This window comes from Elephantulus edwardii, unplaced genomic scaffold (assembly GCF_000299155.1).
Source record: "Elephantulus edwardii isolate Elephantulus edwardi_28Jun2011 unplaced genomic scaffold, EleEdw1.0 scaffold00315, whole genome shotgun sequence".
In the NCBI taxonomy this organism is placed as follows: domain Eukaryota; kingdom Metazoa; phylum Chordata; class Mammalia; order Macroscelidea; family Macroscelididae; genus Elephantulus; species Elephantulus edwardii.
The window spans coordinates 1273249-1287144 of record NW_006400065.1 but is presented as its reverse complement, the minus strand read 5'-3'; the positions used below and the strand labels follow the sequence as shown (position 1 = coordinate 1287144).

The window sequence follows — 13896 nt, the reverse complement described above, 5'->3', positions numbered from 1 at the left end:
CCCCAGAATCCTTGCCTCCAAGGAGCAGCCTGATTTAACCCTCTCTAGGATGAATCTGTTTGTTTTCTTGGCAGTTCATGGTACATTCAATACTCTTCTCCAGCACCACAGCTCTGGTGGCCTAGTGGCAAGAAGCTGCACTGCAGTCCCAGAGGAGAGCAATTTGAATCCACCAGATGCTCTGCTGGAGAAGGAGGGACAATCTCTACCTGTACTAGTCAGATCCGATTTGACGCCCACTGACTACCAAACGAATACACAGATGTCTTGGAAAAGGTGCAGCAGGGGGCTCCTTGGAGGCAAAGATAGTGAAACTTAATCTCAGATACATTGGGAATGTTGTTTGGAGAGGCTGGTGCTTGGAAAGGGACATGCTTGGAAAGGTGGCGCATCAGCAAAGGAGGGGAAGACCCTCAACGAGATGGATTGACACAGTGACTATGAAAGTGGGGCTCCAGGGTGTCAGAGACGATGAGGATGGTCCAGGGTAGGGCAGGGTTCAGATCCATTGTTCTATGAGTTGTAGTTGACTTGAGGGCTCTGAACAACTTCTGACTCAGCAACAAAATAGCATTGCCCCACAGGGTTCGTATCCAAGGCTAGAAATCTTTCCAGGAGCGCTGGTAACATTGTCCACAGGCTGTTACACTGCTAACCCTAGGGCTGTGCCTCTTTAGGGGTTTGAATCCACCAGCTGCTCCATCAGGAAAAAGATGGCCTCTGTGATTTACAGCCTTGGTACCCAGTGGAGGGTCGGGTAGGACGGGCCAAGGTGCATCCGTTTTGAGTGGAAATCAAGAAGACAGGCAGGCAGATTTTTAGCAGCCAAGGGGACAATTCACTGCGCCACCCCAGCACCTCTATCACAGCATGCCGGAAACGGCTGGCACGCCTTACAGGAGCAGGCAGTCAGCAGCTCTTGGGAATTTCTGGATTCCAGAACCTGAAGTTACTGAGATTCTGGGTACAGCTCAGGTCAGCCTCCCAAGCTCTGCTGCACCTTCAGAGATGAGAATGGGCAGGTCAAGGTTCAGGTCTGTTCACAGGGTACTAAGAGCTACAGTCTACTCAGGACCATTTGAAGCCAGTTGGAAGAGGTGACCCTCTGCCGACTCACCAAAAGCTGCCTCCAACAAGTCCCACCAAAGGCTGCACAAGGTTGCTTGTGTCAGGGTCAGCTAGACAGAGATGCCACTATCACTGCACGGTGATCAAAAAGAAGACAGGGCTGCTCTGTCCAGGATGGCAAACCCATCGACAGTTCCACCCATTATGATCTGGCTGACGAGCCTTCAACCCACTGGGATGCTAAAGAGAAGTGACACTGCCATGCTGAGAAGTGGTGTGGTGAGGTGCAAGGGGCCAGTGGTCACTGTCTGAAAGCCCTTACTGGTGCAGACCAAACTGCAGGCGCTGGCGGGGACGAAGAACCCTCAGGACATGGGGGCTAGGCAGTTTATGGAAAAGTCAGAGATTCAAACCCAGCAGCTGCTTGCCAGGAGAGGGGGGGGGGGGGAAACGCCAGTCCATCTGGGTGCAAGGATTGCCTTTTTTCCTCCTCAGGATTGACTGGTGGATTTGAACCACTGACCTATTGGTTAGAAGCACAATGTAGTTATGCACTAAGGGCTTCCTTCCTTACAGATGGCCTTTGAAACCCTATGGGGCAATTCTCTGACCTGTAAGGCTCAGTGACTCATCATGAACTCATGGCACCCAGCCACAATAATAGTTTATCACGTGCCTTATACTATTTATTTCTTATCAAAGAAATGACCGAATTGAATAAGTGCCTTCCACAATCACCAGGTGGAAGGAATAGGATTATTTTTGCTATTAACTGGATGAGCGCCTAGCTTCCTCTCAGGCCTAAAAAACTCAATTGCTCTGCCGGGGAAGGAGGGACAATCTCCTCCTGTACCAGTCAGATCTGATTTGACGGTACACGCACACAAAAATAATAAAATAAAAAAATTTAAAAAAAAAAAAACCAACTCAATTGCATCGCCATCAAGTTGATTCCGACTCTCCAGGACCCAATAGAACAAGGCACAATTGTCCCATCGGTTTCCAGGGCTGTGAATCTCAAAAGGCGCAGACTACCATACCTGTTCCCTGAAAAATTAGTAGTTCAGAAGGCCAACCTTTTGGTTAAAAGCCCAACACTTAACTCACTGTGCCACCAGGGTGCCTTCTCAGGACTTACGGGGCCCACGGCTCTGAAGTTTCAGATTCCCTGATTGTTGGAGAAATCACCACTGAGGGACCTCTCTCCATTAGGTATCTACGTGGGTTCGAATCCCACGCCTGCCTGCGTCTACCTGCGTGTCTTGGGGCAGAGCCGCGCAGTTTCTCCCTCTAGGTAATGGATATACGTACCAACCTCCCCTCCCAAGTCGATGAACACACACCCCCTTCTTGTCCCCAGGAGATGCGCTCACTGCTGCGGAAAGTGGGGTCCCCACGCAAGGCCCGTCGCGCGCGCCTCAACCCGCTGGTGCTGCTGCTGGACGCGGCGCTGACCGGGGAGCTGGACGTGGTGCAGCAGGCGGTGAAGGAGGTGGGTGCCCCTCACCCTGCGGGCTGGATGTGGTTAGGGGATCAGCGTGAGGGTGGCCAAGGGACTGACCGACAGGGCTGCCTCGCGCAGATGAATGACCCGAGCCAGCCCAACGAGGAGGGCATCACGGCCCTGCACAACGCCATCTGCGGCGCCAACTACCCCATTGTGGACTTCCTCATCGCTGCGGGCGCCAACGTCAACTCGCCTGACAGCCATGGCTGGTGAGCCGGGACTGGGCGGGGCGAACGGGCCTGGCCGGCGCTGGGGGCGTGGCCGGAGGACGCTGGGGCCTGATTGCGATGGGCGGGGCCCTGCGGCCTTGCATGCACCGCCTCCCTTCTCACGCTGGCCCCTCCGCGCCCAGGACGCCGTTGCACTGCGCGGCCTCGTGCAACGACACAGCCATCTGCACGGCGCTGGTGCAGCACGGCGCGGCGATCTTCGCCACCACGCTCAGTGACGGCGCCACGGCCATTGAGAAGTGCGACCCCTACCGCGAGGGCTACGCCGACTGCGCCACCTACCTGGCAGGTAGGAGCCCAGCCCCGCGTCTCCACCACCCGCGCGGACGCGCGACAAGTCCTGGGGGCTGGGGGCTTCGATCTTGTCACTTGTGGGGTCTATGTTGTCTTTTTGACAGGACAGTAGAAAAGAGGGCGTCCACCTGGCCAGGGTCAAGCGGGGCGCGAGGGGTTAGCAAACTTATTTTGGGATAAAATGTTCATGTGGTTGTGCCATGGGATTTGGAGAATAATGCACCTGCTCTCTCACCTGGGGGGAGGGGCTGTTAGCTACTGTCAGATCCACCTGACAGAGGACTCAGCAGGTGGGCTCGATCACCTGTGGGGTCACCACATTGCAGAGAAGGTTGTGTTACTTAGGGAGCATGGGGGGCACTTGCAGGGCCAACCAGCATGTGTACCATGTGTTCTCCAGGGACAAGCCATATCACCTGGGGAGGTGGGGACATGGGTCCCATGCCCCCTGGGTCTCTAATGAGAACAGCAAGGCAGGCAGGATGTCAGGATGTGCAGAAAGTCTGTACTGCAAACCTAGAGAGGCATGCTGGACCCTCAGCGGGGGGAAAGGGGCATCAGAAGTGGGAAGAAATGAGGGGTGTAGGATCTTCAGGACTTAGACATTTGAGAATGTCGACAGAGCTGTAACACCTGAGAGATATGTGAGCTGGAGCCCCCTTGAGCGTTGGGGTAGAACATAGATAACCTCCCCACAGGGGGAAGTTTGCAGCCTTTAGAGGTAGGAGACTAGCTAGAACTCCCCAGAACTCCTTTGTCAAAGGTTGGTGGGTCTATGAGATTTGACCTCAGGAGAGTCACTGAGTCGGAATCTCCATGACAACAAGTTGTCTGCTTTGCACATAGTGGGTGAAGTAAAGACTGGACCATACACCGGGCTGGATAAGCTGGAGAAAGAACACATGGGCTGAACCACTTAAGAGGAAGGAGTGGTCTGGTGAACGAAAGCATCTCTTAGTAGCCCATATCCTTATGGGAGACTGTTCCACTTAAGTGGGAGATTAGAGTGTGTTGGTGAAGGAATATCCTCTTTGGAAGGAGGGCTGATGGGACTCCAGAGCAGCGGAGGAAAGCAGGCTGGACTGTACCATCTTAAGGAGGGGTTTTGAAGCCTCCGTGGGGACTGTACCATTTCAGCCGGGAAGTAGGGAGCTGAGCTTGTGGAAACAACACAGGAATTTAACAACGTATAATGAGGAATGAGGGGGACCATTGGCCCTACCTGAAGGGCTAGAAGTGCAGCTGGATACAACCCAAGGTTTTTGCATTCTAGAAACTTCCAGTCTGACACTCGCTCTGTCTCTGCAGACATGGCACTCACACCTGAGGTGGTGCCTGGGCCTTGGGCAGGTCCTAGACCAGGGCCTTGTCCCTGTCCCCAGCGCCCTGGGGTGGGGTACGTCCTGACTCACAAACCCGATCTGACATCTTTCAGACGTGGAGCAGAGCATGGGGCTGATGCACAATGGGCTGGTGTACGCGCTTTGGGACTACAGCGCTGAGTTCGGGGACGAGCTGTCCTTCCGCGAGGGCGATTCGGTCACCGTGCTGCGGAGGGACGGGCCGGAGGAGACCGACTGGTGGTGGGCCTCGCTGCATGGCCAGGAGGGCTATGTGCCCCGTAACTACTTTGGGGTAAGCCGAGAGGAGATAGGAGGGCTCCAGGGGGAGCCATCAGAGAAAGGGGATGATCCTACAGGAAAAAATGAGGCGGGAGGGAAAGAGATAAAGAGATTCAGAAGAGTTCATTATTGCTCATGGGGAGGTGAGGGGAAAGCTCATTATAGTAAGACTGGGATCCCATTGCAGCTAGGAGGAGGCAGTGAAGGGGGGCCCTTACCAGATAGGCATATGTTTGGGGTGGGTGGAGGTGTCTGCGTGTATAACCAACACTCCCACTGCCCTTGAATGGATTCCAGCTCATGGCCACTCTCCATTCTGGTTTCCTCATCGTTACAAGAAAAGACTGCCTGTCTTTCTCCCCTAGGCCAGCTGGTGGATTCGAACCACTGACTTCCCCGTTAGCAGCACTACACTTTATGCCAGACACCACCAAAACTCCTTCATTACTGACAGTACTCGTTGGTTATTTGGTTGATTAGTGCCCAAATATTTTTCTTATTATCCCTGATGACAAGGTTAAAGAAGAATCCACTTTAAAGGGAGCTCTGGTGGCCTAGTGGCAAGAAGCTGCACTGTAATACCCGAGTTGCGCAGTTCGAATCCACCAGATGCTCTGCTGGAGAAGGAGGGACAATTTCCTCCTTTACTAGTCAGATCTGATTTGACGGTACATGCACAAAATAATAATAATAATAATAATAATAAAGAATCCACTTTAGCCGCTGGGAATTATGAAGAAGAGTCCCTAGACCAAAGTCTACTGTTGCCCAGTCGATTCTAACTCATAAGAACCTCCCTTTAGATTTCCAAGGCCCAAGGCTGTTAATCTTTTGGGGAGGAAACTGCCCATCTTTTTCCTACAAAACAAGTGGTGGATTTGAACTGGCAACCCTCTGGTTAGCAGCTCAGTGCATTAAGCCTTAAACTATCAGGGATCTTTATTTTAGTGACAGAGACAGTGAAAGAATTGTGAATTACAGGCATGGAGAACTCAAATGGTCTCACTTTGAGCTCTCTCTCTCTCGTTACTGTCCAGAAGTTGAAAACAACTCATAAGTGACCCTCCAGTGAGTTTTCAGAGGCTGTAACTCACATGGGAGGAGATTGCTCATCTTAGTCCCCCACAAGAAGCTGGTGGATTTGAATCACCCGCCTTTGGATTGGCAGCACAACACCTTACCTACTAAGCCACGAGAGCCTTTGGTCAAAATGTGGGGGAAAAAGTCCATTATTTAGTTATGACAGAACTGAAGGAGATTCTACTAGGGCTGAGGAGAGGGGACCAGGAAGATTCTGTTTATGGGAGGAGAAGTTATGTTAATTTGGGGGTAGGTGGAAAGGGGACCCAAACCCATCACGGTGGTGGGCAGGAAGAGGTAGCATGGCTTTTATGGCCCTGGGACAGCTGGGGCTATTCCACTTCATCAGTGGGGCCGACAGTTGAAAGGTTGTACCTGGAGGTGTCAGTAATTAGGGGTTCCCAAGTGGTTTGGGTGTTGCTAAAGAGTCAGTCAGGAAGAGGTGTGAAGTTGGAGACAGTCCATGTATTTGTGAATGTGAAGATAGAGACGGATTTGGGCATTCCACTTAAATGAGAGGATTTTGTTTTTAATTTTATTATTTGTTGTGTGTGTACCATCAAATTGGATCTGGCTGGTACAAGAAGAGATTGCCCCTCCTTCTCCAGCAGAGCATCTGGTGGATTCGAACCACATGCGTCTGAGATTGCAGTGCAGCTTCTTGCCACTAGGCCACCAGCGCTCTCTTAAATTAGAGGATTTTATCAACGTTAAGGGAGCGCTGGTGGTCTAGTGGTAAGGAACTGTCCTGCCAACTCCAAACACACAGAATCCACTAGCTGCTCCACAGGCGAAAGATGGCCAGTCTCCTCCCGTACAATTGACAACAACATTAAAGTTACATGTTAGGGTGGTAGAGGTTGTGGTTTAAATCCACCAACAGCTCTGAGGGGAAAAGATGAGCTAGTGTTCTCCTGTTAAGATGTACAGCTTTGGAAACCCAGGGAGGGTCACCGTGAGCTCAGATCCACTTGATGGAGGTGGGGATTTTTTCTTAAAAGTGCGTTGTGTTGAGGCGTGGGGGCTCCTGGTGTATGCATGTCTGAAGTTCTCGTCTTTCTCTGCAGCTCTTCCCCAGAGTGAAGTCCCAGAGGAATAAGGTCTAGCAGGAGACAAGGACATTTTCAGAAGGAAGCCGCTCTGCCTTGGCGCCTGACCTCGGGCTCCATTACTACTGAGTCTCTGCTCCCCGCGAGCCCAGTCTGGGGTACAGTCCCCGCTGCCAGTTCTCTGCCTTCCTGGAAGCCCAGGAGAGATCTAAGAGAAGTTGGCCTTAAGTTTAGGAAGCTGCCTTAGCTGCGAGAGGTGGAAGTGGTGGTGGCGCTAGGAATCATTCAGGGGGAGCAGGACACCCCCATTTGCCAAGGCAGGTCCCGTCCAAGTGCCTTGCACTCTTCCTGCCGCCACTCCTCAAAGCAAGCCGCCCCAGAGTCCCAGCTGAGCCTAGAGAGGGGGGCCCTAGCATGTCACTTCCCTGGGAGTCACTCTGACCCCGTCTTTTCCCAGCACCTTGGGAACCAGGTGAAGCCACGGCCTCCCTGGGATCCCTGCCTTCCTCCTTCACACATTAAAAAGTGCCTTCATACAGCTCTGGTTTTATGTTTATAGCAACATGGGGACATTACTCTTTATAAATAAAGGTAGTTTGCACAGAAATTGCCTGCCTTCTCTTTTGACTTGGGCCACAATCCGTAAATGCTCATCATTACTCTTGTTTTCTTTGGCACACTGGTCTGTGTGTACTGCTCTCTGAGTTACAGACAGCCCAAGTGTTTCCGGCAAATGAATGGCTCAAGAAACTGATACATTCATTCAATGGATTCTTACACATCACTGAAAATCTACCAAGTGTTTGTGAACTACTGCACAACATGGGAGATTATAGAACAAATTATGCTACATGACGTATGTCAGTCACACAAGAATAATTGTAGTATAACACCACTAATAGAAAAAAGCTAAGGAAAGGTTTCCACGCTGATCAGTCTCAGAGGATTAACCAAGGATGGGAAAGGAGTAAAAATTCATACATAGGTAGGTTGGATGACAGGAAAGCCAATCTACAATAAAAGATTGACTCTGAAATCCCATTGCTGTCAAGTCAGGACCGAGTCATGATCCTGCAGTGAGTTTTGTGTTTTTTTGTTTGTTTTTTTTTAAATTTAATTTTATTTTATTATTTTTGTGTGAGTGTACCATCAAATCAGATCTGACTGGTACGGGAGGAGATTGTCCCGCCTTCCCCAGCAAAGCATCTGGTGGATTTGAACCGTGCACCTCTGGGATTGTAGTTGCAGCTCCTTGCCACTAGGCCACCAGAGCTCCCCCTGCAGTGAGTTTTGAGAGGCTGTAAATCGCATGGGAGGAGAATCCCATTTGTTCCAGTGGAGCCACTTGTGGATTTGAACCTCCAGAGAAGGGTGGCTTTGGGGTTAGAAGCACGACTCCCTGCTTTATCCAACAGAGCTCCCCTAGCGGGTTCTACGAGATACTGCAATTAATTCCATTGTTCTTGGGTCCCTTGAGTTCTCATAGCCTGCCTCCCTATGAACAGCTTGCCCTAGCCTTTGCGGTCCGTATCGTCTCTGATATCTAGAGCCCATGGTGAAGTCGCTGTGTCAATCCATCTCGTTGGGGGTCTTCCTCTCCTTGGTTGACCATCTTTCCAAGCATGATGTCCCTCCCTTTCCAAGGAATAGCCTCCCCTAGCAACTTGCCCAAAGTATGTGACACGAAGCTTTGTCTCCAAGGAGCACTCTGGCTGCACTTTTTCCCAGTCATCTCTGTTCGTTCTTTTGGCGGTCCACGGGATATTCAGTTCTCTTCTCCATCACAGTTCAAAGGTATCAATCAACTCTGTCCTCATTCAATGTCCAGCTCCCTGATGGTAATTACTGTAAAAATGTCTATGATCAAAGGAAAATCCAATATAATTTGTAAACTTTCATTAAATAAAAATGCCCCTTTCTAAGGGAATTCTCTTCCATGAATCCAATCCTTACCCAATATCTGTTCTGTTTTTTTTGTTCCTTCCCCCCCCAGCTGCTTTCTTGATATTTTTTATGCTTTAGATTCTTCCCTACACCCCAATTTTCAGCTTTTTTTTTAACAGTGCATTATTGTGTACTGGGTACTTGCTAAGTGCTTTTCCCCCTTAGGTTCACCTTAATTTTGAGGGTTTTTTTTAAACTTTATTGTGATTTTAATGAAAGTTTACAGCAAAGTTGGATTTTCATTCAGTCATTGTTGCACATTTCCCCATATCCCATCACCTTCTCCCAGTTACTTATTTCCAATTTACTATTTTTTCCCCTTTTATGTGTATGGCACATTTTCTTCCCTCTCTCCCCTCCCCCTCCTTCAGCCCACCCACTCTTGTTCCAGAATGTTGTCATGTCTAATCATGTATTTCCTTCAGATAGTTCTTCCCTCATCTCTCCTACTGCAGTGTTCATTATCTATCCACTCTTTCCTCATTCTCTGCCCACCCAACCACATCTGTCCTGTTTTATAGTAGTGGTGTTATACAGTATTTGTCCTTTTGTGACTGAGATATCTCACTCGGCGTAATGTCCTCCAGGCTCCCTTATGTTGTGTAATGCTTTATGAGTTCATTGTTTGTCAATGCTGCATAATATTCCACTGAGTGAATGTACCATAGTTTTTCTATCGATTCATTTGTTTTTGAACAAATGAGCCTATTTGCTAGGTAGCTGTTGGTGACCTAGTGGCAAGAAGCTGAACAGCAATCCCAAAGGCGCGCAGTTCGAGGCCACCAGCCGCTCTGTGGGAGAACGATGGGCAATCTCCTCCCATGTGATTAACTGCCTCTGAAAACCCGCTGGAGGGTCAGCTATGGGTACAAAGCAACAACACACAACCACCTATTTGCTATTGTGAATAATACAGCAATAATTACAGGTGTGCATACTTCTGAGTTGTGGCTCTTGAGTATATTTCCCAGCAGTGGAATTGCTGGGCCAAATGGCATAGATGGCCTCCATAGTGGCTGTACCATTCCCACCAACTGTGAATAAGGGTTCCAATCTCTCCACAACCTCACCAGCATTTATTGTTTGTTGTCCTGTTGAACTTTGCTATTGTTGCTGGGGTCTAAGCATTTTTTAAGCACAACTATTTTGTATTATACACCTGATAATCCTTTCTAAAATTGAAGCCAACGCTCACTGCTGTAAGAGTGAGTTTCAAATCTTGGTGACCCTCTCAAGGTTTCTGAGACTAAATCTTAATGGGAGTAGACTGGAACCTCACTCTCTCTCTCAAAGGGCTGGTGGGTTCGAACTACTAACTTTCTGGTTAGCAGCCCCACACTTAAAACTGGTAGGCGCTCCTCCCTGAGGTCTGGAGGTATCAAGGATGTGGCTAGGGAGCTCTGGTGGTGGGGTCTGTAGACAGTTGCACTGCTAATCCAGAGACTGGGTTTCTCTGGCAGTTCAAATCCACCTGAAGCTTCTTGGGAGAAAGAAGAAACAATCTCTTTCCATTAAGATTGATAGCCTAGGAGCTCTGGTGTCCTAGTGGCAAGACGCTGCACTGCAATCCCAGAGGTACGCGGTTCAAATCCACCAGATGCTTTGCTGGAGAAGGAGCGGGCAATCTCCTCCTGTACCAGTCAGATCTGATTTGAGGGTACACGTAAAAGCAATATAATAAAAATAAAAAATTTTAAAAAAAGATTGATAGCCTAAGACGAGAGCTCTTGTGGCCTAGTGGCAAGAAGCTGTGTTGTAATCCTGAAGGCACATGGTGTAAATACCACCAGCTGCTCTGTGGGAAAAGGATGGGCAATCTGCCTCTGAAAACCCACTGGAGAGTCACCTATGGGTTGGTTCTGACTCAACAGTAAACAACAACTAAATAAAATCAGGTTTAAATTTTTTTTTCACCACCCAAGCAGATATGCACAGCCATGTTTATTGCTGCTTTGTTCACAATAGCAAAGAGCTAGAAACAACCCAAGTGCCCATCAACAAACGAATGGACAGAGAAGCTCTAGTATATTTACACAGTGGAATACTGTGCCACATTGGAAAAACAAGGAACTCATGAAATATTATGCAAAATGGGTGACCCTGGAGGACATTATGCTGAGTGAAATATCTCAGTCACAAAAGGACAAATATTGCATAGGGCCACTGTTGTAAAACGGGACTGACAATATGACAATAAGGTTGAGAGAAGACTGAGAAAGATGGGATAAATAATGTATACTGCATTGAAACAGATGAGAGAGAACTGTTTAAAAGGGATATATGATTAGTTATTATTATCATGACAGGAGTCCAGAATGAAGGCTGCACGGTGGAGTGGACTTGGAGGCAGGGATTGTATAACAATGAAAGAATTTTTTTTTTTTACTTTTCAAAGACAAGAGCAAATTGCAGGGAGAGGTGGGCAGGGAGAAAAGTACATCCTAAGTCTCTATAAGCTTTCATTAAAATTAATTTAAAAAAAAAAGAATTTGTTTTGTTTTTTTATTATTATTTTCTTTTTTATTGATATTTTAGCAAAAGTTTACAGAAAACTTGGATTTCCATTCATTCGCTGTTGCACATTTTCTTTCCTATCCACCCCCCAAGTTCACTTTTCTCTTTAAAAGGATTCTTTCAATATTGCACAATTTCCTCCCTCCCCCCCAGCTTTAAGATTTATAGCCTCAAAAACCCCGTGGATTGTCATTTATAAATTGGTTGTCATTTATAACAGATTTGGAGTTTTGATGATTACTTTGGCCTCATCCCATCACAAGATCCTTAGCGTCACTGCTGATGGGAATATCAGATTGTGCAGTTACGTGGGAACTGGTTTAAGGACGTCTCAAAAGGTTGGACTTAGAATTACTGCAGGGCCCAGCAATCCCGCGCCCAGAAGAAGTGGAGGTAGACCCTCCACCGGGCGGGTTGACATGGGGACTGCTGCTATGGGCTTTTGACTGTCAGGAAGTGTGAGGAGGGCACCGGATAGAACGGGGTTCAGATCTTTTGTTCAAAGGGTTGCTATGTACTTGACTTGACCGCACCTACCAACAGCAACAGAAGTGGCTTCAAGGCAGAAACAGCTCCACCGGGGGCAGTCAGTAGGAGACCTAATTCCGAGGGAAGATCTGTCCTGACATGACAAAATTGCACCAAACTTTATTTTCAGAATGAATTTTTTTTTTACCTTTTCTTTTTCTTTTTTTTCAGAATGAATTTCTTATGTCTGCCTTCTTTTGGAATAAATTATTTTTCTGTCCTTCATGAGAATAAAAAAAGAAGTGGAGGCAGGCGCGCAAACAGAAATCTGCCCAACAGTGCTCTTTGCTGTACTTAGCCAAAGGGTGGAGCCAATGGCTGTGCGCAGAGGCATGGGAGGGGGGAGGAAAAGGCGGTCCCTCCACACAATGGAATACTATGCTACCAAGTCATAATGAGACATGAAATTTTGATGCATGTCACAACACAGCCGAACCTGGGAAACATCCCGCTGGGCGAAATGTGTTGTTGTTGTTGCTAGGTGCCATCGACTCATGTTATATGAACAGCAGCCCTGCCCCTCGCCCTGCCCTGCACGGGCGTCACAGCCTCCACCGCGCTCAATCACTGTGTCAGTCCATCTCGTTGAAGGTCTTCTCCTTTGCTGATCCTCTGTTTTCCCAGGATGGTGTCTTTTCCCAAGGCCTGGCCCCCCGCTGACAGCACACCCAAAGTATGTGAGACAGAGTGTCAGCCTCCTTGCCTTAGAGGAGCTCTCTGGTTCCACTTTCTCCGGGACAGACTGGTTTGTTTCTTTTGGCAATCCGTGGGATTCTCAGTGCTCTTCGCCAACACCGCGATCCCAGGGCATCAATCACCCGTCAGAGCTGATGGGTGAAATGAGGGAGTCACACGAGGGCACATGCCGCATGATCTCACTTACACAAGCGGTGTCCCGGGATAAGCAAACAGAGACCAGAGTCTATTACTCGTTACCAGGGGCGGGCGAGAGGAGCAGAGGAGGCGGCATTGTTTAGGAAGTGGTTTCTGTTGATGGTGGTGGAAAATATGACAGAGGAGCCTGGGAACGGAACCGTACAACTTGATTTATGCTGTTGGGTGTCAGTTGTACATATGTAAAATATTGAGTTGGCAAAGGCTATTTTGTATGTATTATGTATGTATGTATCTACAATTAAAAAAAATTCTACTCTTGTAAATTGGCTATTCTAAGGAACATGGTAGGAAAAAAAATCTAGAGATTCACTCTCAGTCTTGACATTTAAACTAGGAGCTTGTAGCGTTCCTAGCTCTGAGCTGGGGCCAGAATGATGGAGGTGCTTTGCAACGACTGTCAGGAGAAGAAGGTCTCTGTTCAGTGCAAATTAAATCCATGATGGAACCAGCCTGGAGTTTTAGTATCAATATGCTTAGAATTCCTTCTTCTTTTTCCTTTCCTTTGCCCCCACTACTATCCTCACTGGCATGCACGCTGGCTTTTAAAACATTAATAAAAACTGAGATGCTGAAAAAGTAAATAAATGAGATCTGTAGACAGATGAGTATAGGTATCTGTATCTATATCTCTATCTATCTGGGAACTCTGGTGACTTAGTGGTAAAAGCAACACAACCTAATGTTTGTTTGGATCCATCAGCTGCTCAGTGGGAGAGAGATGCACAGTCTCCTCTCCTGCAATTTATTCTCCTGAGAGGCCCCTGGAGGGTCAGCTATGGGTTGGATCCAAGTAAACGGTACACAACAACATCTGTCTGTCTGTCTGTCTATCTATCTATCTTTCTATCTACCTAATCTACCTATCATCTATCAAAATATCTGTCTATCCCTGTTGTCAGATGCCATCAAGTTGATTATAGTTCACAGTGGCCCTATGTACACATTGGTCCTGTGGAAGTTCAGAATCAATTTTTTTATTGGGAAAACATATTGGGGGTACAAGGAGGTGAGGGTTGGGGGCAGAAGGGTGAGGATGGGCCAGGATGCAGCTGCAGAGCTGCACAGTTTGGTCGGTGGGGGGAGCAGGTGAAGGAAATAATGAGGGTCCAGAGGGGACCAGATCCTACAGAGGAATGACAAGCATTTTCCAATGGTAATTAAAC

General features: G+C 48.3%; 1 protein-coding gene across 1 annotated transcript in view; it reads left to right on the top strand.

Moving 5' to 3' along the window:
• PPP1R13L (protein phosphatase 1, regulatory subunit 13 like) overlaps positions 1 to 6907 on the top strand; it is a 26379-nt gene extending 19472 nt beyond the window's left edge. The window contains exons 8-12 of the mRNA XM_006901231.1: positions 2429 to 2560; positions 2651 to 2784; positions 2928 to 3094; positions 4535 to 4734; positions 6869 to 6907. Of these exons, the coding sequence (XP_006901293.1) occupies positions 2429 to 2560; positions 2651 to 2784; positions 2928 to 3094; positions 4535 to 4734; positions 6869 to 6907 (672 nt within the window). The remainder of the gene's footprint in view (positions 1 to 2428; positions 2561 to 2650; positions 2785 to 2927; positions 3095 to 4534; positions 4735 to 6868) is intronic.
• The last annotated feature ends 6989 nt before the right edge of the window (positions 6908 to 13896 follow it).